Below are 22162 nucleotides of genomic sequence, written 5' to 3' on the forward strand. Positions count from 1 at the left end.
TTCCACAAGTTCTTCGCGCAGCTCATTTATTTAGGAGTTAATACAACGGCAACTTAATTAAGAATCCTTTTACGTGCTGTCCCCGTACAACCCATTTCTATTTTGGGCTATTTGTAAAATATTTCCAAACAAATTTATTGATATCATTAGCGAATATTATTTACATAGACCCTAAATGCTGGGCATAACAAATAACTGGGGCATTAATTAAACTTATCGAACCAGGGCAGGAATTTCGGCGGGTCCTGCATATGGATGAGGCAGATGACGCGCAATTTGTTTGTTGTAAAAAAAACTCAAACAATTTTTCATAAGAGATATCTGTGACGCGAAATCTTACGAGACAACCAACTGAAAGGCATTGCGCCGAAAAGCGAAATACAACGCACACAGACACACACGCTCACGCACAACCGGTGTGTATATATATCGAATATATAAGCTGAGAGGGGGAATGAGAAGCTTATGTACGCGACTTTCATGCGTGATGTGCGTGAAAATTTCCCCTCATTGCGTATACAGAAAGTAAATAAGGAACAGCGAGGTCTTTCCACTTTTGGGGTGGCGTTTCCACCAAAAAGGGTTAAAAATCTGTGCCTACTCTCAACATGCGTGAGCCGTATGCGTGTGTGTGTGTGTGCGATAACAGCGTTGCCAGCTTGTCGGCAGAATTATGTCTTAGACCGGCAATACTCTTCTCGGTAAAGAGGACAACAATGGAAAACAAACAAAGTCATTTACATAGCTAACGAAGTGGGTGAACAAAGCGAGACAAAGTGTGAGAAGAGCGAGTTGTAGGCAGAAGAGGGAGGTGGGCAGGGATGTGCGGGCGACTAGCGCGTGTTGGCGCGGTTTGCGGCAAAATAAAATGGCGACCGGCAACCAACTTACATTTTATGTGTCAATTTTTACATTTTGTCCCATCTTATCAGCAGCTGAACGAGCAGCAAAGCAGCAGCGCAGAGCGGCAGCTGGGGCTGTGTAAAGGGTTTCCAAAAAACCATCATTAGATATGCCAAGCGTGGCCCAACTCCCCAGTTAAGTCTCATTGTTGTTGGTCCATAATGAATATGATGGGTTCTATCAATGCGGCTCAAGCAGGAACTGGACGGGGTCAATGGGGACCAATTTTGCTGCTTAACACTGCAAATAGTATATAGCCCCAGCCCATTATCCATTTGGCGCAACTGTCACCATAATCTGCGCTATGGCTATAATACTACCAAATATTAAAATTCGAGTTTCGAAATTTACATAAATTCGAAATAATTTTAGACAGAATTGGCCTGAAATAGAAAATGCTTTTTATATTAGATCATCAACATTTTATGCTACTTCAAAAAAAATTTTAAAAATTTTTCAAATAAATGCTTCTTTAATTGTAAACTTTTAAAATAATATTTCCAATTCACATATTTATTGATAACCATAATAAGACCCAAACTGGGCATATATACAGACTATAACCACAGCTATCCAAGCGATGCAATGGACTCTAGTGCCAAATGCTTACTGTAGGCACATCTGAAGCCAGCCCCGGGCTAGGAGCTGCCGCCATCATTGCACGGATTGGGATAGGAATTTGTACTGGATGTAGTAAATGGAAGCAGCTTCTGTGAACCGAGACCGAGTAGATGTCGCCAAAAGAAAAGGTTACCATAGGCGCTGACGACGAGTAGACTCAGCGATAGAATAAGTATCTGTTGAAAACCAATTATATAGGATATTAGCAAATATGAACATGTTAGATTCCCAGGACGATGACTTACCAATAGTCGTGTCATTGCTGCTTGTTAAGTCACTGCGCTTGAGCTGGGGGAAACAGCTCTATATAAGCAACAGATTTTACGATCGTTTGACAATTAGAATTTAGATTGGATATTATGCAAATATTATTTGCAAATACCTATATAATTCGAATAGAGTTCGCCATGGGGTTACAGATTTAGGGTCGGTTACAAAAATTCTCATAATGCGCTTTGAAGAAATTTCAAAAGCGCAGAGCTTAATAACCTGTCATTCTATGTAAATTTAAAGCGACAAGGAACTAAAGAGTTTTAGATAAGTCTGAAGTTTATTTTCCATTTAAGTATGAAACAAATTGTGTTCTAGTAAACAAGATACCAGACATAATTAACACCATATCTAATTTTGAGACTATAAAATATTTTATACCTATAAGTAAATGTGCTCTAGTCGGGGATTGTCTCGACTAGATGAACTCAGCACAGAACTTCAATTTTTATCAGTTTCCTTGTTTAATAAATTACGGACTATATTATGGGAAATCAGTAGTTGATTAACATTCATCCTCTTTTGTTATTAGAAAAGCAAAGTTTTCTAAACGCAATTGTGTAGGGTCTCACCCCAGTCAAATTATAGGTAACATACATTCTAGGTGTATGCATCTCTGGAAACTACGCAGTCAATTTGAGCTTCTTTGGTCTTCGTGTCTACGTATAATTAACGTGATATTAGTCTAAGCTCTCTAAGAAAACGATTTTTAGATTTCGCTTTTCGGCGTCCAATAATATTCCAACTTTTCAAACTATTTTCTATTCAGTTTCTGCAGTAATTTTACAAATATTTAATTATAAAAGATTTAATTTGAACAATGTTTAATATATGTTTTATAGAAATATATTCAAATAATAACTAAATTAATGTATGAACACGAAAGTTATTCAAATAAGAGCACTCCATAAGGCAGGCAGTCCATCAATTAATCATCAAGGCGCTAACCATTAAGCCAACCAGTTAGAGTTGAAAACAAATCAGCCGCAGTGGGAAGCACATCTCCTTTGGGTGGGTCTCCAGGTGAGCTAGGAGCTTGTTGCGTTGCCTTCCCGGGATTCAGGTTTCTGCTGGGTGGATAGCGAGCTGCTCCTCTGGCTAGGTCGTCAGGCAATAGCTTTGCTAGCGCCTTTTTAGGGCCACCTTTGAATGGAATGTCATTTGCATCCCACATACGTACGGGATTGTAGCTTGGCCTCTCGGTATGTGAAAGGGGCAAAGCTGACTGTGGAGCTTTTACAATAGTAATCACTTCGCTGGAGTCGCTCACTTCAGTGGTGACTCGCTTAACGGGTGCAAATTTGGATTTTTCGTTGACAGTGTCCAGGGCTGCATTGAATAACTTCAAGGGCGTCTCGAGGCTCAAGTGGAGCAAATTAAGTGATTGCTGCACATCATTCAATAGGCTATTCAAAGCTGTAGCCGAGCTGCCGCTGAGAACGACCAGCGATGAAAAGAGTATCTGTTAAACACTCTATTACTAAGGCAAATTGAGAGGTGCGAGAGAAATAGAACTTACAAGAAAACGTAACATGACGCAAGATCTCTGGCTCAGACCGGGCAACTGAAGCGCCGCAGAGACAACTTCACTATATATAGCAGCAAATACTAGCACTAATATTAAAGCACCATTTATGCAAATGCAAATGCAAAGCCAAAAGTTCACTTGAAGGTGAAAATAATTTCTACTAACTTCAACTTTTATGACAACTCGTAGGGCTTTTATTGTAGATCATAAAGAGTGCATAAAGAGATCATAAGGAGTGCACCTTTACATAGGGGCAGCACTAACGATTTTTAAGGTGCATCCAGAGTATGACGAAATATTAGTTTATGTGCATAGCTTATATATAAATCGTATCTCTATTTTTATTAAAATTTAAGCCAAATATTTATTCTCTATAGAATCTCTTTGCCAAAGTATGTTTTATTTGCAATAGCTCATATTTTCATCTCGAAAGCAGGCTTGAATTATTGCCGTAAAATATGTAATAATTCTTCATTTTCAATACCTTTGGCATGTTATGCCAGAGACAAGAGAAATTGCGAATTATTAATGGGAAATACTTGTAAACAAGCTGGAGTCGCGAGCCAAAGCAAACATAAAGCAAAAGTAGTGTAGGGCGACGCAGATGTTATATTTGATTTATAAATACTTGACATGAAATTTATGGAACGTGAATGAAAATGGCGCACACGACGCATCTACGAATCTTAACACATTACGGAACTCCAGATGCGGACAACCCCTGTCGCAGAGCTATGTTGCAAATTGTTTGGGGAAATATGCATATGAGTTTTTTCTTCGCCCAACTTATTGTTGATGCTAGTTAGAGGGTAGCAAGGGTGGACTGCGGGGGCAGTTCCGATTGCCTTCTCACAAAAAAAAAAAAAAAAAAAAAAAAAATTTAGACGCCATCTTCAACACTTTGCTAAATATTTTATTACTTTTTTCACAAATGGGCAATTGTGAATGCTTTACGCCATTTGCCGTCCATATTTTATGTGCAAGAGAGAGAGAGAGAGAGAGAGAGAGGGGTAAATATATAGCGGTTGCGCTTTATTTGATTGTTCAGAAATTTATATGCTCATTTTAAAAATTAACGGCCTTTGACTGATTCGCGCCGATGCACAGGCACAGGCACAGGCAGAGACACAGACACAAGAAGCTGACAACAGGGTTTGCTTATTATTGCCAGCAATTTGTACAGCACAAAAAAATCATAAAATGAGCAATTTTAACAATTTTTTTAATATGCATTTCGTTCTTGGTCTATCCAATTTACCGCCAAGTGCGCCATATTTAAAGACTTGTATGACAATAGCCAAATAATGCCGTAAAGCCCAAGTCTAGAGCACTAAATATGTAAAAGCTGACTCACGAGATACTCTGAGAGCCAGAAGGTGTTAAGGAATTCGTCTGGTACGGAAGATATAAGATACATATACAGAACGGGAAAAGGGGATTTGATCTCTATTAAAGAAAGAATGTTTTTCCAATATGGTTTTGTTACCAAAGATAATAAATGAAATGTAAATAAGGTGTCTTATATACATACATATATAAAGTAGCTGTTGAAAAGTAAAGGGCAGAGTTACCTAATAAATTTAAACATTTGCTCTTTTCGCTCTCATAGCTTTGATTATGGTAATCTATATAACAGCTAACTATCGCTTTGAATACTGCATCGTATACATCGACAGCTCATAATGGTGTCTGAATTGACTACCCATATAGCATTTGTATCTAACATCAGACAGAGTCAGAGCTCTATAAAGTAGATTAAAAAAAGACATGCCTTATTTAATATTTCCCTGATTTCCTATTTTCAATTTTGAGCAGTTTAATCATAAATTATATAATAAATAAGTTAATGCCATAGAGAACCCTACTTTAAGAACCGAAAGCATAAAATGTTTAAATTCAATATATTCCAGTCCATGTCAGCAAGGAAAGTTTGCTCTGTCAAAATATTTACAAGCAGCGCGACACTTTAAAGGATGCTTCTTGTTGGCAGCACAACCGAAAAAATAACTCAAATACAGATCGAACTGAACGAGAGCAAATAGAAGTAGAGCTGAGAAGGACAACAGTGGGTAGTTTGGGTGGGTTTGTTTTCCTTTTCATTTTTTATTATTTTCTTTTTTTTGACTGGTTTTACAATTTGAATAAAGTCGAAAAGCGTTCGAGGGTTGACAAACTGCAAGATGCGATTCACCCAAAGTCAAATTCAAAGTTCAAAGGGAACATCTCACTGTTGCAGGAGGCGGTGGGGAGCAAAAGTTTTCGACTTGAAGTGCGCGAGGTTTTCACTTGAAAAGTGTTGCTTGAGATGCTGCCAAAGTGGACACCAACCCCCTGGCCCCATCCCAATCCACCCGCACGCTAGCCCAGCCATTTGCCTTTGATAAACATGAACACCTTCCCAATCGAGTGCAGCAGGCGGAGGGCATTCGGGAGCGCAGTAGTCATTCAAATGTGTTTTTATTGATGCGCGCTTGCGGCGCCGGATATGTTGTCCTTTGGGTTTGCCATTCCAATATCCGCCGGTGATAAGCTGAATTATTGACTGAGCGCCTCCACTAATGTCCAGAGCTTCAGCTCCCTTCGCTGTCAGTTGGTCAATGTCCTTCCTCCTTAATGTGGGCCGCCAGCATTCGTGTTTTTTATTTTTTCCGTTGCTTTGGCCGTTGATTTGATTTCGCTTCGCTGCTGCTGTGGCTCCAGCATCTGCCAACCACATTAAAGCAACCACACACAAATGCGTTGATAATATTCTGGCCTCAAGAAATTATCTTGCAGTATTATTTCCCAACTCAATGCGACTTTTATGGGTTCGAGGGGGAAGTTGGGGCATTAAATACTTTATCTTTATCTTTATCTATTTTAATTTAGTTTTTTTATGACATTCGTCTTCGATTCGAATTGAAGAGCTATATTATAATATATATTTTCATTTAGTTTTCATCACTTGCTAGTTAAATATAGGGTCGCAGAGCAATAGAATACATTAGTCAGTTAAGGTCTAGACTGCTGGCCCGCTACTTGAAAGTGGGGGATCTACACGCATCCATCATAAAGTTCAAACCACCTAACAGTAGCATTTAAAAGTGCGAGAATGCGTGTCGTATGTAAATTAATACAAAAAGACAAACATAAACACAGACGGAAAGAGAGAGAAAGAGACAGAGAAAGAGTGAGAGAGAGAAGCGAATTTTCCTAATGGCCCGAACATGCAAAGGACACCAAAAGGACACCAGCACAAGGATGGAAGACACGCAATGCCAGCTACTCTCAAAAAATGAAGCTAGTCAGTCTCAAGTGCTAATAAACTACATGCACAACGCATCGAGAATGCGCGTTAATAATTTATGTGGGCTAATAGAAGCCACTGGATAAACATCATATGCAGGACATACGGCCTGGCCCAGCCTGCCCTGGGCTGGCCTGGCATGGCATGGCATATAGCCTGTCAACGTCAACCCTTTTACCGAAAATAGTGCACAAAATTTATGGGCAATTTATGTAGCTCTGGTAGTTCGGTTTCTGTTTCTGTTATGGACACAGCTCAAATTTACCTTGACACTATCTGTGGCGATATATCTGCATGGGCGAGCGTTAGTTTCCCTATTAGCTGGGCAAACACAAGTATCACTCTCCTGTTTGCATATCATGTCGAAGGACATGCACGTAATGTCCTTTCATTGTTTGAAATTTAATTAACAAAAGGGTCAATTGTCGCGTGTGGGCGGAGAGTTCAGCTAACGCCTGACCTCGCCCTCACACCCCTCCCCCTTCAGCGGGACAGTTGGTAAACAATATTTTTGATTAATTTATGAACATTCGTGTGAACTTTTCCTTTAGTATATATTTTTTTATTATTTATGCCTGCATGGCTTCCCGCTTGCGTGTTCGTCGTAAAAAGTTCAAGTTTAATGAGCGAAATTCAGTAATTATTCTAATTATATTTTTATTGTGCGTAATTGTTTCTCTGTTATATCCACAATATACATATTCATTGGTAAATATTCATTGGTGTGAAGCGTGTGATATATGAGCGACAATTAGTTGAGAAGCCTGATGAGAGGGTGCCATTCGTATAGACGAACAAAACTTGAAGTTAAGGCTGTTCCCTTTAAGGATACTTTTAAGAAAATTCCAATAAAACCACAAGTCATATCGCATTCACAGCCTCTGAGGGGTTTCCCAACCCTCAGCAACAACTGAAAACTATTTTCAAAATCAAATTAAAAGTGAAAACTAATTCCCACACATGTTGTACGAATGTCTTTCAGGGCATGCCGGGGCGTTTGGCTGTTGTTTTGTTTGCGAGAATAGTTGACAAAGTTGTGCTGAAATAATAAAATCAATAAATGACTTGTGAACCTTTGTTTGTTGGGTCTGCTTTAAAGCAGCATTGGGCAAGGCCTTCCGCATGGAAATTGAATATTTGATTTATGCTTCTGTCTTGCCGGCTCGTCTGGCTTTTGTGCTTTACATTATTTAAATGGACTCAAGTGCAAATAATTATTTTGTGGAGCACCGAAAGATAAATATATTACAACTATTCGATAGTTAAAGAAGAGCCAAAGAAACGCATGTTGCACCAATTCGGTTGGAATGTGTATTTCAGCAAAAGCATTTTTCTTACAATGTTCTAGTTGTACCCTGCCACGTTTTGCTATGGAATTACCCTTACCTTACCTTACCTTACCTTACCTCTTTATGTGCCTAGCCAAAAAATATATCTTAAGTTGGGCGAAATTATTTCAAGCTTCAAAAATACTACAGAAGATTAATGAATTGTCAAAGAGGCATAGCAGATATAAGAACTACCGACAGAAGTTGTGAGCAATCTCTGTTGCCGTTTTAAAGATTCCATTTCTATCTATCAGTCAAAAGAAATCATATGTTCAGCAGCTTAGTAATTCACTTGGCTTTATTTTTGGGTGTAACTAAATAAATAATATATATCATATTATATTTTCAGATAAATTTTATAATGTACAAATTGTAATAGGAATGTAAAGAGAAAGCCTTACCTTCCTCTTCTGTATTGCATTTACTGTGTGCTAGCTCAAGTACCCTGTCTGTGTTTGTTCTTACAGCTAAGCACCTCGCTGCGGTGGCTGGCATGAATTTTTTATGACATTTTTGCAAGTGAAACACTTCAGAACGGATGCACCTACCCAGTGAAGCGCAAGCATCAGTAACTGAACGAAGCGAGCGGGGGGCAGGTGGAAGGTGTCGACAAACATTGCAGTCAAGTCAAGGATGCTGCGGATAGTTACGTGGCTCGGTCTGGGGGAATGAATATTAAATGTGTAGGTAACAGCAGCAGCAGCAGACACGTAGTTGGACCCTGCCTTCCTTTGTGGAATATGTGCTAAACTGTCAGTAATTGAAGACATGCAGAGAGCACTTAAGAGCCTCCTCTGCAGCTCCACCTCCCCGCCTGTCTGCCCTTGCAGACAGTCCACCAGTCCACAATCGGACACGGCCTGACGTGCGCTTTCGCCACGGCAATTAACTTTACAAATCGCATGTGAGCCTGTGATTAATTATTCCAAAACCGGACACTCCAACTCAAGCTAGAGCAACAGCAACAGCTCTGGCTCGGGGACTGGGACAGTTAACCCATTTTGGCCTGGAAAAGGGTTGCACTAACAGCTGCACGCAGACTTATGTGAAGCCGGAAGGGTTGGGGAGTGCGGGCGTGCGGGCGTGCGGGAGTTGGGGTACTTTTGACATTTCACACGGACATTTGCGGAGCGACCCAACAAAAACGTTATGTGATGAATGTTTTGCTCATAAGGCGTAAATTGAAACTATTCTTGACCAAAGTCCTGGAGTTGGCGTCCCCTTTGCTGACCACATGCCACTTAGCACATGTTGGCAACCCCGCCCACATTTGCCTGTCTACACATGCTGCATGGGATGGGGCTCTTGACTTTGGTCAGTTTTCTTATCGGCCAGGCCAAGTTTGGCATTAATTTTGATTTGGTCAACACTTCATTAATCACGCCCCAATGCAAAGTGTGGCCAAAAGGGTTTGTTGGACCCTCACACACACAACTGTTAATCTCCTGTGGCCAAGGACATATGTGTGCGTGTCTTATTACAGCCTTATCGTTTTATCGAACCTCACGTAACCTTTTTCTAAGCTGTTTTACTTTCTTTACAAATTTACATACGAATTCAAATTGAATTTCGATTTCTATTTCAAGGCACGCACACAGCATCCGGCTGAAGGATCACAGCGTTTGCATATGCCTGCAGCACTGTTATCCTGTTAGACGATCGCCTGCCTCAAATATATTCAAATTTTCATGCTCACTGATCCTTTCAATTCGACATAGAACATTATCCTAGGCGCAAACACACATCGAACAGCTGTTCCTCTTCTCGAATATGCAACACAGAAAAGGGTTAAAAGGGTTGATAGCTGATGATTTGGGTTGCTTTCCAGCAGCATCTCAGATGCTGAGCCAAGTAGCCGAGTAGTACACGAATATTTCTGTTATGGGGTCAAAGTTCAACCCAAATTAGATGCGTGCATTTCGAAGAGATAAAAGATATGACGGAAAATTTCGATTGACTTTAAGTAAAATTAACGTAATTTCTTGATTACAAATTATTTCACAGGCCTAAGAAATGAATTCAATATCCATACAATTTACAAGTAGAAATGTACATTTCTTAGAAGACTTCAATATATTGAAGTTTTGAATTCAAATTCTGGGGAAAACGTAAAAGATTCTTGTCTGGATTTTCCATATATATGCATTACTTTTTATTATGTTATTTTTTTTCCATAATGATCAATATTAGATTTGCTTTAACTCCACCTAAGTTCGTTTCACTACACAGCTTTAAATGCCACTCAAAACTGTTGGACAAACAGATCTTCGGCTGCCCTTCCACTAAAGAAAAACAAATAAAGCAACAAAAAAGTCCATTTAAAAACTCAAAAAGTGGAAAAACTTGCTTTGCCCTGAGTGTTAAAAAACAAGCAAAAAGTGAATATGAATGTGAGTTATAAGTGTATGTGGGTGTATGTGTGTATTCTTCCCTGTATCCTTGCTTATCCTTCATAATTTGCACGGTTTGTTGTTGTTGTTGTTGATGCTGCTCCTGCTGCTGTTGACGCTTGATGAAGAGCCACAGCAGCCGCTTCTGGGCAGAAGAAAAAAGCGGTTCCCCTTTTTAATATGCAATGCTAGTGCCTGGGGGTGCCTCAACTGGAGGGTGGAGCGGGTTGCGGCTCGAGTGGGAGCTCGTCTTGGTAGTTTTTGCTCAAGTTGAGTGGCAAAAAGTTAATGGATTGTTATCTTGCGGTTTCCTCTGGCCCAACTCAGCCGCCGTTCCAATGGACTTTTCTGCAATTAAAATGCGCACTTCACATCTGAGGGGCGAAGGTGAGCGGGCGAACAGAGCGAACCTCTTGTGCTTCGCTTGCAGTTAATGAAATTGTTACAAGTGCACTTGCAGCCATAAAATGCTTAAATACATCCCATATTATCCGCGGCGCAGCTGCCAGCCAAGCGAGCGCCTCATACGCAGCGGAAAAATATTTGTGTAACATTTACAAAAAGTTTTTCGGCTGAGCAGAAAAAGTCGGCAAAGTTTTCGCCACCCACAAAAAAATAAAAATAAAAAATAAAATAAAAATACATACAATAAGGCTCATTACGAGCTGATTATTATGATATAAGTCGAGTCTTGGGACTGAGAATAATTGATTTAAGGTGAGTTGGAGCAGCGACCTTAAAGCACAGGCCTCGAATATTTCGCTTATTAAACATAAATTTAAGACAAAAAATAAGCGAAAATCGATAACCTACATTTTCAGCATCGAAAAGGGAACCCAAATAAAAGTAAATAAAAAGCCCACATCAAGAACAAAGGCAAGAACAACAACAATTACGGTTTGGAAATACATATATATACATACTTCTATCAACCCTCAATTACGACAGCGAATTCCTCTTACGGCTGCATGTGTATTTTTTAATTAGAACAAAGCGCAGGGCGCACAGGACGCAGGGATAAACAGGACGCAAAGGATATGCACACGAGCTGACGAGCTTGTCAAGCCAAGCGCTGAAAGAAGAAAAGATGACTTGAAAGGTAAATTCATGGACGAGTCGAGAGTATATAAATCATTCATGAGAATAATATGAAGAATACATTATATGATATATAATCTAATCTAATATTCAAATTAAATTTCCATCTATGCTCGTGTATTGCATGAAAGTTAGTTATATCAGCTGTATCGCTCTCCTGAACAAACCCGAGCTCTAAAACTCAACAGTTTTTCAGCTGCGAGTATGAATGATTCGTTCATTTTTGTGTATTTCTGCATTTCTAGGTGTATTCACAAGCCAAACAAAGTCACGTGTCCTTTGACAACATGTGAGCCCAAAGGATATTCGGCAAGCTGTGCCTTGAAGAAAAACTTCAGCCGAGGCCATTGTGAGCTGGTTCTTATGTGTGCTTCTTATTATTGGGGATAAAAGGGTGCTGCGTGCCCCACGTCCTGTTTCCTGTTGCCTGTTGCCTGTGTCCTCTGTCCTGTGTCCGTGTCCTGTGTCCATGTCAGACGCATATGCTAATTAGGCAATTAATATTTGTGGGCGAGACAACTTAATTTATAGACCAAGAAAGCATATTTCTGTTATGAAATGCGATACTTTCGTAGCGTGTCCTTTTTGTGCTCAGAGTCCTTGGAGTGGGCGTAAGTGGGCGAGCGTCATGTGGCAAGACAATAAACTTATCACATGTTGCCAACGCATGGGACTCCCAAGTCCCAAAAACTTTTGCAACGAGTTTGATTTGCGGTCATGGCCCCACATATCCTGGCATGTCCTGGATTTGTCCTGGCAGGCGCTGTCAGGCCACTGATATGCGGCTCAGTCCACAGTGCTTGCCCAGCACAGCAAATTATTTGAGCATTTCATCCAGTCGACGCACAGTCAGCAATAATATTTTCTTAGACACTATTTTTGACTGCATGCCACGCATAACTTGCCACAGATTTAGAGAGAGAGAGAGAGGGAGAGAGAGACGGAGCGAGTGAGATGGAGCAAGGTCTGTGGTCACCCGCTTGCCTAGCGGAGCATGTGCAGCAAGATGTTGGATTTTGGCTACGAAGATGCAAGCACGAACTCCAATCTTGTATCTCCAGGCGACATTTGTCAGACAGTCAGACGAAGATTGAGCTGGAGTCGACTGCGAGTTGAGTTGGGCTGCGGTTGCCGCTCAGCTCAGATTTGATTAAGTTTGTTTGTTCAAAGGCTGACAGTCAAGTGGGCAGTCGGGTAACATGATACACATTCACATCTGACAAAAGGAAGCACCGAAAGACGAACAAGCTGTTAGATTTAAAAATATAAGAAATATTCTTCAAGATCTACAGTTACGATTCAAACATTCTCCAAACAGACAATATTAAAAAACAAAAAAATACTAGGCAACCATTATTAGCTAACAGCTGTTGGAAGTATGGAAAATATTAATTCCCTTCACTAACTATATAATCTCTATTCAAGCATCGATAAGTCTACTTTCCATCAGCGCAGAAAAGCAGCTCAACTCCAAAATTTGCACGCGGATGTAAGTTAATCGCAAGAAAAATAACTCTGAGCAATTTTTGCAGCTTTCCCAAGAAGGAGAGAGACGAAGAGAGACATAGAAAGAGGGAGCGAAAGGAGATAAGTAATGTAAACATACGGCTCGACGCGACTCGCTGCTCGTCAAACTTTTCCATTCAGCTAAGCCTTGTGTTACGTGTACGTATACGTAATGTGGCAATAAATGTTGCGCTCGATTAAAAAGCCATCGCCATACCTTTTGGCGTGGCGCCTTTACGAGCTGCCAGCGCAGTGAGGCAGGTGGGGCGCTCCTATCTGAAAAATCTGAAATCTGTTGGGCCAACAAAATAAAAAAGAAATTGTGTAAACTCCAGACGCGCAGCATGAGCGGAGGCCGCTACGCGTGGCAGATATGAAAAGCAATGTTGTTAACGCGTCTGCCACAAAACACATCTTGCAGACACAATGCTCCTGCCCGCCCGTCCTGCATGCAGAAAAGTTGCCTGCTTAAGTAAGTGCTCGTAATTTAGCCGCAAGACTTTTCAACCGACGATTAAGAGAAGCCCAACACTGCCTTTGCATGGAACGGGCTCATGTGTGACAACTGTGAGAAACTGCGCTGTGAAGCCTTAAGAAGTATAACGGGAGACATCTCAGACATTTTAATTCTTGTAGTGGAGTGTAGAATAGCAATGTATTTCTTCATAATTAGCCCAGTGAAGGGGCGACTTACCAAGACGTACTGAGGAAACTAATCTACCATCTGAATTCAAATGCCTAAAATGTTAAATTATTATACAAATTAATTAATTAAAACTTTTGCTTCAGATAATTATGTAGAATTAAAGAAATAAACAAAATAAATAGTACGTTCTGTAATCAATGGATTTATCTGCAGTTATTCATATTATATGTATATTTACAATAATCATTTTAGTTAAATTAATAATCTAACGTCTTAATTTCTTACCTCATAATGCTCTCCTTAAACACCCAGCCAGAAGTCTATTCTTATTATTTCTATATCTATTCAAGCACTTAAATGTGACTTTCATCCACAATCGCCTGACGCTGTTGTTCTCTTCTGCAAATGCATTCATTCAGCACCCTGAACACGGCCAAACACAACTCATATTCCCTCGGGTGCTGCACACGCCAAGCGCTGCATTTGCCCCTCCTGCGAGGGCAATGGAGAGGGCAGGCCACAGTCGTGGACAAATGAGAACTCGAAGTAAATGAAAATGTCATGCAACCAATTGGCAACAAATACGCTGACCCCGGTCCAGGGGCAAGGGACAAGCGCCAGTGGCTGACTGCAGGCGCGTGTCCTGCTTGGTGGTGGCACTGCAGCACCAGAGGAGCGAGCCAGGACACAGTCATGTAAATATGTATATGTTCCCTCTAGGGTTAAGCAAACCGGTTGGCTGGCTGTGGAAGTAGAGTCACAAATGACCTAAGGTCAGTTTTAATGTTGCGTTAAATTGGACGAGGCTCATTTACAAATTGATCGAGCAGGCCGAATGGGCTTTAAATAATCACTCACAGGATGCAGGACGAAGGACGGAGGATAAAGGCATTCAAGTGGTCATTTGATTGCCCGACACCGCGGTTGGTGGTCAGCCGCCGTAAGTCGATTGTTTACACATGTTTTCAGCACTGGCGTAAGTGGACAATGGACAACCGGACAACCGGTTTAAGAATGGCTGCTGATGAATATAGAAGAGCAGGAAGGGGTCTCTCGCCCGGCCCCTCGCCCCTGCTGTGATCAGCCCTCAAAGTCGGAAAAGCCAGCGAGCTGGCAACAAAGTTGAAGCATCATTTGGGCAGAGCTCGTAGAGAAATCAGCGAAACGCAAACGTTACAGGAGCTGTCGAAAAAGCAGCAACAAAATAACAAAATAATAGTAAATAACGGAAAATTGTGTTGTTGAGTGACTGGCAGATACCCTGTAGAGAGCCGTTGGCACACCTCTTAATTATAATGCAACTCATAGTGGGTTCATTTCGATTCAGCTTCCTCTGTCCAACTGCACAAGAGCAATATGCCCCTTCTTCTCCGTTTACAGGGGGTAGAAAAAGCGTAGAAAAAGTGCTCTAATACTTGAGAGACGCACGAAAATCTCTGCAGTAAACTCAATTTCATAATAGTAATGAAAAAAATGAAATTTAAATAAAAAACTTTTCATTTTGTATTCAGCTTTAGCTTTGTTACTTGAATATATTTATATTTATTTTTTTTTTTTAGTTTTGCGTTTTTTTATTCCAGCGCATATTATATTTAGCGAGTTTTAGATTTCACTTATTTTTACTCGCTGCGTTTTGAATCCTTTTTCATGCTCGTTGCTAATTAAGGGCACGTAAACTGTGAATTTGTTGTTTGCGGCTGCAGTTTGGGCAGCCAGAAAAGTGGACGAACGAAAAACGCCAGAGCGGAGTAGGCAAATGAAAAGTGTGAACTTTAAAGAAGACCACAAACATGCAGTTGCATGAGAAATGTGAGAATTGAATCCAAATTATGGAAACTACAGTACATAGCAGAGAAGAGCTGAAGGAAAACATGTTGATTGAATAGCAGGAGGCATAGAACGATATACGATATAAGTAAAAGAGAGCATTAGAGATGGAAAAGTTGAATGACGAATGCTGCACTTTGCCAGTTGCGGAATATTAGGAATATTACAACAAAAATAATAATAATAATGGGTGAGAAAATCGGACAAGAACAGTTAGATACTATTACAGCAACTAAATAAAACGCAGCTAAGATTCTTTTACTGCGATTTGTTTAAAACGAATGCGAATAAATTGAAATGCTTATAAAGGAATTCTCTGATTTCCCTCATTTTATTTATATTACAATTACAGTAACAAATATATATATGTATATTTAGTAATAATAATCGCAGAGTGCTGTGAGCCATATTTGAATTTTCCGATTTTCAGCAAATCTCCTGCAAAAAATGGTAACAATCAGTCACACATACAACATACACGAACCACATAGGAAATATTCACTAAACACGCCAAATTGGATTGAACAATGTTTGACCTGGAGCTCAGTGAGCGTGCAGAGAATTCAAGTGCAAATGAGACGCTGAACCGGGTGCGACGTACCATAAACTTTGTGCACACTTGGAATGACGTGAGCTATTCCAGATACTGAGATGAGCACGCCTGTCGCGCTACATTAATGTGCAAATATACGTACATGTTCATTGCTTTCCTAATCGTACTCAGAGCCATTGCTACCGCCACGATGCAATGTCCGCCAGCAGCCGCGAGATGTGCGAGTTCGTCAGAGGAAAAGCGAGCTGCTCCTATTACGTGGAGACTGTAAACCTACTGCAGCTCTACTTCTGCACCTTCCACTTGAGCTGGGACACTAGCGTTATCTTCCTGTTGGGCATTGTTTACCTGGCCCTTTTTTATTCCGTGTACATGATAACAAAGTATTTGTGAGTATGCACATGGATTCGTGAATATATTTATATTCAAGTCTCGCGACTAGCTGCGTGCCCAACTATGTGACCCTGCTGGAACTGCTGCCCGTATCCGAGTACACATATGGCTATGTGTTCATCGGGCTCTATCTATTGCTGCCCGACTACATAGACTTTGTGATGAACTGCTCGTACCACAAAAATGCAGAGGGCACATTGACGTTTAGCAAAATGATGGGCGACAACCTTCGCTTCTTTGTCGCAGGGATCATGATGCTGTGCAACCGCGGCTACCAAGTGAATGGCATGCTCTGGTGGACCAATATGAGCATCATCCTAATTGGCTACATCTACATGACCTTTGTGGTGGACCTGAAGTACAGAGCGTTTGGCGCACCCAATCTCCTCTATAGCGACGCCGCTGCGCTGACCTTCAATGCCAATACGTTTCTGTCTCTGTTTCTGCTCATTCTCAGCTTGGCCCTGCTCCTCTCGTACCACAACCAAAACCGGGCGAGTCTATCATCTACTGAGGCAGCGAGTGTGGATGCAGAGGTAGCTCAGGTGTCCAGCGATACGGACATGGAGAAACAAACTCCCATATACGAGGAGCTCAGCGCATTTCGGATCTGGTGGAGCTCTGTGAACGGCTATGCAAACATGACGGAGCGGTATAAAGCCTTGACTATCCTATTTGTAAGTCACGTTAAGGAGAGGGGAAGCCCTCCCACGTGGGCACTTTGCCGATAAACTCGCCTATTTGACCAGGTTCCCGGCTACTTCCTGCTGGCCAACGTAATACCCGTAATGAGCAGGGATCGCCCCATGTTTGGCTGGTGCAAGATTATCAATATATTTGGCTTTTTGGTCGCTCCTTTTTTGCTGATCAAAATGGGGACCGATACCACGGCGTTCCTTGTGCTGTGGGGCATCACCTGGTTCATTGCGGTGGTCGTGCTGGTCGCATTCCACCCGCGGCGACAACCGGGCCGTTTCCTGATCTGCGTCTACTCCGCCCTTGGCGCGATCAACAGCAACAACATCTTGTTTCAGCTCTCAGACGAGATCAACAACCTCACCTGGCAGTACATGACCATGCGCTTCGAGTTTTTGGGCGAGACGGTGTGCATCCTGTTCTTCAGCACTGGCGAGGTTTTATGGCTCATCGTGCTGCTCCACAACCTGACCGAACGTAATCTACAGGACGCAGCTTTCGGTGCAGTCTTGGGCGTGGTCACCCACAACATATACATGACTCTACCCTTGCTCGTCCTTCACCACTGCTATACGTCCGATAGCTATGTGAGTTGATTCCGATCCCTCTTTGCTCACCTCTCTTCTCTCTCGCTCTATTCACTCTCCACTTTTTCCTCTTTGATTTCTCCTCCCTCTCTTTCAGTTCGTGTTCACCGCCAAATTGCAGAATTGTTATATATTCTTTCTGGTCCTCTTTTTTGGTGTCCTGTTTCACGTGTCGATGAGCTCGCATGAGCTCCGCCTGTCGCTCTTCTTCTATATAGTCGCCATGACCACCACATTCATTTTGTTCGAGTTTGCAGCCTTTTACAAATGGGTGCACCACTTTGGCTCACTCACTTTCATCAAGCCACCCAGGGATCAAATTGACCGCTGGGCCTAAGGCCCCATGCACTTATATTGGACAATGGACGCAAGCCAACGGAAAGGAAAGAAAGTAAAACATGGATAGCTCTATATTTCTATCACTTCGGTTAAGGACAATCCGTTTCTTCTTGACGAATGGGCTTCACAAATAGTTTAGAACCAAAGTCCCAAAGCCAACCCAGAAAATACTTGAACTGCATTACTAATTGGCATCTTTATAAATATAGTTATATTAACTATATTCACTCAGCTCTTTCATTATAATGTAATAATGTCCAAATAAATAAAATCACTTAATACCGTTCGAATCTGATGACAAGTTACATCTCGTCAAAACGCTTCTTGGCTTAAATTTGGATTGCCGCAGGAAAACGAAACCCTAAAAGTACCTTCGAGTCGAACAAAACTGACTTCGCAATACTCGCCCAGCTGCTTAATTTACAATTGACTGAAGCAGCATGAGAAGCTACCTTGCTCTGCAGAGCTGCTGGCCAAGAGAGACTCTGAAAATAATGTGTATAGAACTTTGGTATTCTATTTAGTTTGTATATATTCCAAGTTTCGCGTGAGAAGCGTATATACTGTTTCTCGATTCTCGAGCGAGCACAAAGAGCAACAGGAAATCGCTGCCTACTTCTCGGGGGTTGTCAGCCGATTCGAATGTGAATTGTGAAATGTGAAAAAAGAAAATTGATGAACTTTTGTTTGGTGCCGTAAAGCAATATTTTTATATATTTGGGCAGCAGCTCTCGTGTGTTTAGGGTGTTAGGTTAGTATTCAGAAGATTTTTAGATTATTAAAAAATGTTACAAGCAACATGGAAGGAGCCGTTAGAGGTGGCGGGGAGGAGAAGCGACGAGCTATTGCTAGAGGATGACTCGGTTGGGAGTTCTGTGTGACTTTTTTCTGTCTTGTTGGTGCTTTGGCATATTTTGACATTTGCCAAATTAAAGTGAGTTTCAGACATTGTTTTTAGAGACAATCTATCCTTATCTCTTTGCTATGCTCTGCCCCCTTTTATTGTGCCGGCACCTTGTGCATTAAACATTAATTCATGCATAAAGTGTGAAACAAAAAAATAACAAAAAAAGAAAGACAAGAAAATGAAAATGGGATTGCGAAATCAGCGCAGACAGAAGAGCGAACACTTCTGTTGACACGACGCTGAGCAAATACGCGGTTGCAGCCGGCGATTCGCGGCTTGGCTCGTGTCTGCCCCGACTCCCCCACCGATAATACCTGATGATGTGTTGAGTAAGTCGAATGATAAAACATTTAGACTCTTACCACTCCCCCTTTCTGCACTAATTAAGGCAAAAGCGACAAATTGACAATTTGATTATTTAACTGTTTTTATATTATATAAATAAATTAAACCAATTATTAATCATTTATATTGTTTGAGCAAACTGATGTTGTCGTAACAGTAGCAGAATGTTCTGTAACATTTTTGATGAAAATGTTAGACATACAAAATTTAACTAATTTGCAGAGCACTCATAGGTGGCGCTTTGTCTACGAACATTTCTAATTATAATGCATACCACACCACCTGTTGATGTCCATCAGCAGAGCTGGGTTGCGTCACTTGCTGTTATATGTATATCCGTGTAATGAACATAAATGGTGTCACATATCTATGGAATTGGTATAACCCTAGGTGGCGCAGTAATTGAGATTGCTGATGAAACTATAAAAATATTTCCCTAGGTGGCGCTGTTCTTGAAGTAGAACAGAAAACTACACATATGCTATTACCCTAGGGGGCGTTATATTTGAGGTTGCATACTCAGCTAAACCCAAGTTAAAGCGCTAGATGGCGCTTTTGCGTTCTATTAAATAAGCGCCAGGGAGCGTCCAATGTTGTACCTCTCGTGTGACATAGGTACATTTCGCGGCTAGAAAACGAAGATAATTTCCTAACGGAAACGCTAGGAGCGTTTGTGTCCATAATTACCTTGAGTAACGAATATTTATAAAACCGAAACAGTCAGCCCCCTTGCGTTTAAAAAGTAAAGGAAATTTCTTATCGGGTATTTTTAATGTAGTTTTATTGAATTATTAGCATGGACACCGCCTAATGTTGTTTTATTGATTATATTGATAGCCCTGACTAGTTTGGTGCAACATTTTAAAATTTATACGAGATTAATTCATTCATTGTAAATGGTGACTTTCCAATAGTCTATAATATTGATAAATAATCGATAATCACAAGTTTAATTTTGTGCAAAACCAAAAATATAACAAAAATTTCCTCGCGAGCGTTTAGCGTGGGCACTTCAAACAGAATTGCCTGATGTCAATCCGCGTTTTCTGCTATGCTGCAGTCCTCGATTCTTTGGCGTAAATATCCTTAAATATATTTACCGCGTGTCTCTGAGGTACTTCCTGAAAATATCCTTGGGTATGATATTTTAATAGCCCTCTTATGGTAGCCCTGGATCATTTGGCGTAAAATTTTAAATTTAAATTGAATACACCGTATTTTTTAAGAATTTATAGTGATTATTCAATTAGGCACTTGGAAGCAGCATTTTTTATTTTATCCCTAAATATTTGTACTTTTGTAGATGCATGCACTAAAATACTAAAATACTACAGAGAGCTGTCAATACAAGTAATCCTGTTATCAAATGCACTGACAATGCTCCATTGCAGCCGAGGTTATTCAGACTTATAACATATTGCGCTTCATCAGGCGTTTGGCACGCGGCTTGATCACACGAAATATGACCAAAGCCCTGCGCCTGCACTGAGAAGAACAGCGGAGGACAAGGCTCATAGTCGTAGCCCACACAGGCGTCCGTCAAATCATAGCTAAACGAGCCCAAGGCCGTGCTCTCACAGCTCTCGTCCTGCCGCAGCGGATGGCTTGCGTTGCGAAAAGGCAACTCGATGCTGCGCGAGAAGCAGACGGTAAAAGTGATCTGACTGATGGGTGCGATCTTAAGATATCGCATGCTCTGCCTGTTGGGAATGTAGAGAGCATCCAGCCGGTAAAAATTTATGGTATTGAGACGTCCGTACTGCTCCAAGGAGTTAAGGCCATACTCAGTAATGGCCCCGTTTGAAGAGCAGCGTGGATTCCAGATGCGACGTGGAACTGAATCACATGAAAATTACAAAAAGTTAATATGAATGCATCTTATGCACTACTTACCTTGTCGTATACGCTGAATGACTGGCGCTCCACATTCTTCCGGTGGCTTGTTCATGTTCAGCAGAAGCAAATCTCTCTTGGGCTGCCGCACAAAGTCGTGAAACCTGACCAAAGCACCTCCTCCATAATAAATGAACTCCACATGTGGCAAACTATAGCGCAGCCGCTTCATATAGCGCACACAGTAGTCGTAGTCGTTCTCATCCACAAACGACGTGGGACTGGGCACGAGCAGCGCCACCAGAGAACGTCCGCCCAGGTAATCAGTGGCTCGCTCTGCTGCCAACAACTCGTCTACGCGGCTGCTGACGGTGTTTAGAATAAGGGGTAGATTGAAGCCGGCTGGGTCTATTCATAATTGTAAGACTGAGCTTTGGGTCTGCTAAAGGTTGATTAAGTAGAATTGCTTACGCCAGTAGTGCGTCGTAAAGTTCCATTGCTGGTACACGTCTACAATATAGTCGGTTGTATTCACTATAACTGAAGCATCGGAAGCAGCAAACAGTGTTACTGTGCTTGCATATGGATGTATGTTCAGGTTCTGCAACACGTAACTGAGGGGAAATTATTTTAAGAATCAAGGGAGTAACTAATATTTCATTGCTTGAAATTCTTGCTGTCTATATATAGCATAAATTGATCAATCACTCGATCAAATGACTAGTTGGTAAACGCTTTGAAACTTTCAGCATCCTCAGTATCAGTTTTAACTTACGCTGAGTTAGCAATCCCTTATTCAAACATTCTCCACAACATATTAGTTATCTAATACTTTGTTCATCTCATCAATCAAATATTTTGCAATAATAGGTAGCTCTTGATAAAATGAAACAATTTGAACAATCAGTTAGCCGTACTATAACTAGCCATTAGCTCTCACGGTTTGGAATTCATCAGTCAATCAATATAGAACGTGATACTTACGCTACATAGTCGACTATCCAAAAGTACGGCCAATTGGTATCCACAAATACAAAGACGTTTGTCTTTATCGTGGTCATATTGGAGATATCGGACGACTGTTCGAACTGAAAGCTGTCCATGAT

The 22162-nt window shown here is 41.1% G+C and overlaps 3 protein-coding genes and 2 long non-coding RNA genes across 5 annotated transcripts; 2 read left to right on the forward strand and 3 right to left on the reverse strand.

The window, feature by feature from the left end:
- Positions 1 to 1395: 1395 nt before the first annotated feature.
- On the reverse strand, positions 1396 to 1882 carry LOC149268828 (uncharacterized). The gene is made up of 2 exons (XR_016270292.1): positions 1770 to 1882; positions 1396 to 1700 (listed from the first exon to the last, which is right to left on the reverse strand). It is a non-coding gene; the product is annotated as an uncharacterized LOC149268828 (long non-coding RNA).
- A 704-nt stretch (positions 1883 to 2586) lies between these two features.
- On the reverse strand, positions 2587 to 3378 carry LOC108615261 (uncharacterized). Its single transcript, XM_018009616.2, has 2 exons — positions 3314 to 3378; positions 2587 to 3256 (listed from the first exon to the last, which is right to left on the reverse strand). The coding sequence occupies exons 1-2, from the start codon at positions 3326 to 3328 to the stop codon at positions 2738 to 2740; spliced, it is 534 nt and encodes a 177-aa protein (XP_017865105.1). The 5' UTR covers positions 3329 to 3378; the 3' UTR covers positions 2587 to 2737.
- Positions 3379 to 5058: 1680 nt separating this feature from the next.
- LOC149268829 (uncharacterized) lies at positions 5059 to 6057 on the forward strand. Its single transcript, XR_016270350.1, has 2 exons — positions 5059 to 5400; positions 5470 to 6057. It is a non-coding gene; the product is annotated as an uncharacterized LOC149268829 (long non-coding RNA).
- Positions 6058 to 15792: 9735 nt separating this feature from the next.
- Positions 15793 to 18261, forward strand: LOC108615120 (uncharacterized). The gene is made up of 5 exons (XM_018009364.2): positions 15793 to 16032; positions 16128 to 16345; positions 16399 to 17026; positions 17099 to 17632; positions 17730 to 18261. The coding sequence occupies exons 1-5, from the start codon at positions 15931 to 15933 to the stop codon at positions 17967 to 17969; spliced, it is 1722 nt and encodes a 573-aa protein (XP_017864853.2). The 5' UTR covers positions 15793 to 15930; the 3' UTR covers positions 17970 to 18261.
- Positions 18262 to 20013: 1752 nt separating this feature from the next.
- On the reverse strand, positions 20014 to 22160 carry LOC149268830 (uncharacterized). The gene is made up of 4 exons (XM_089469478.1): positions 22041 to 22160; positions 21528 to 21670; positions 21117 to 21464; positions 20014 to 21059 (listed from the first exon to the last, which is right to left on the reverse strand). Exons 1-4 carry the CDS (start codon positions 22157 to 22159, stop codon positions 20536 to 20538), a joined length of 1134 nt encoding a protein of 377 aa, XP_089325604.1. The 5' UTR covers position 22160; the 3' UTR covers positions 20014 to 20535.
- Between the last annotated feature and the right edge of the window lie 2 nt (positions 22161 to 22162).

Source organism: Drosophila arizonae, chromosome 5 (genome assembly GCF_054131065.1).
Source record: "Drosophila arizonae isolate 15081-1271.41 chromosome 5, UAZ_ARI_1.0, whole genome shotgun sequence".
NCBI classification, from domain to species: Eukaryota; Metazoa; Arthropoda; class Insecta; order Diptera; family Drosophilidae; genus Drosophila; species Drosophila arizonae.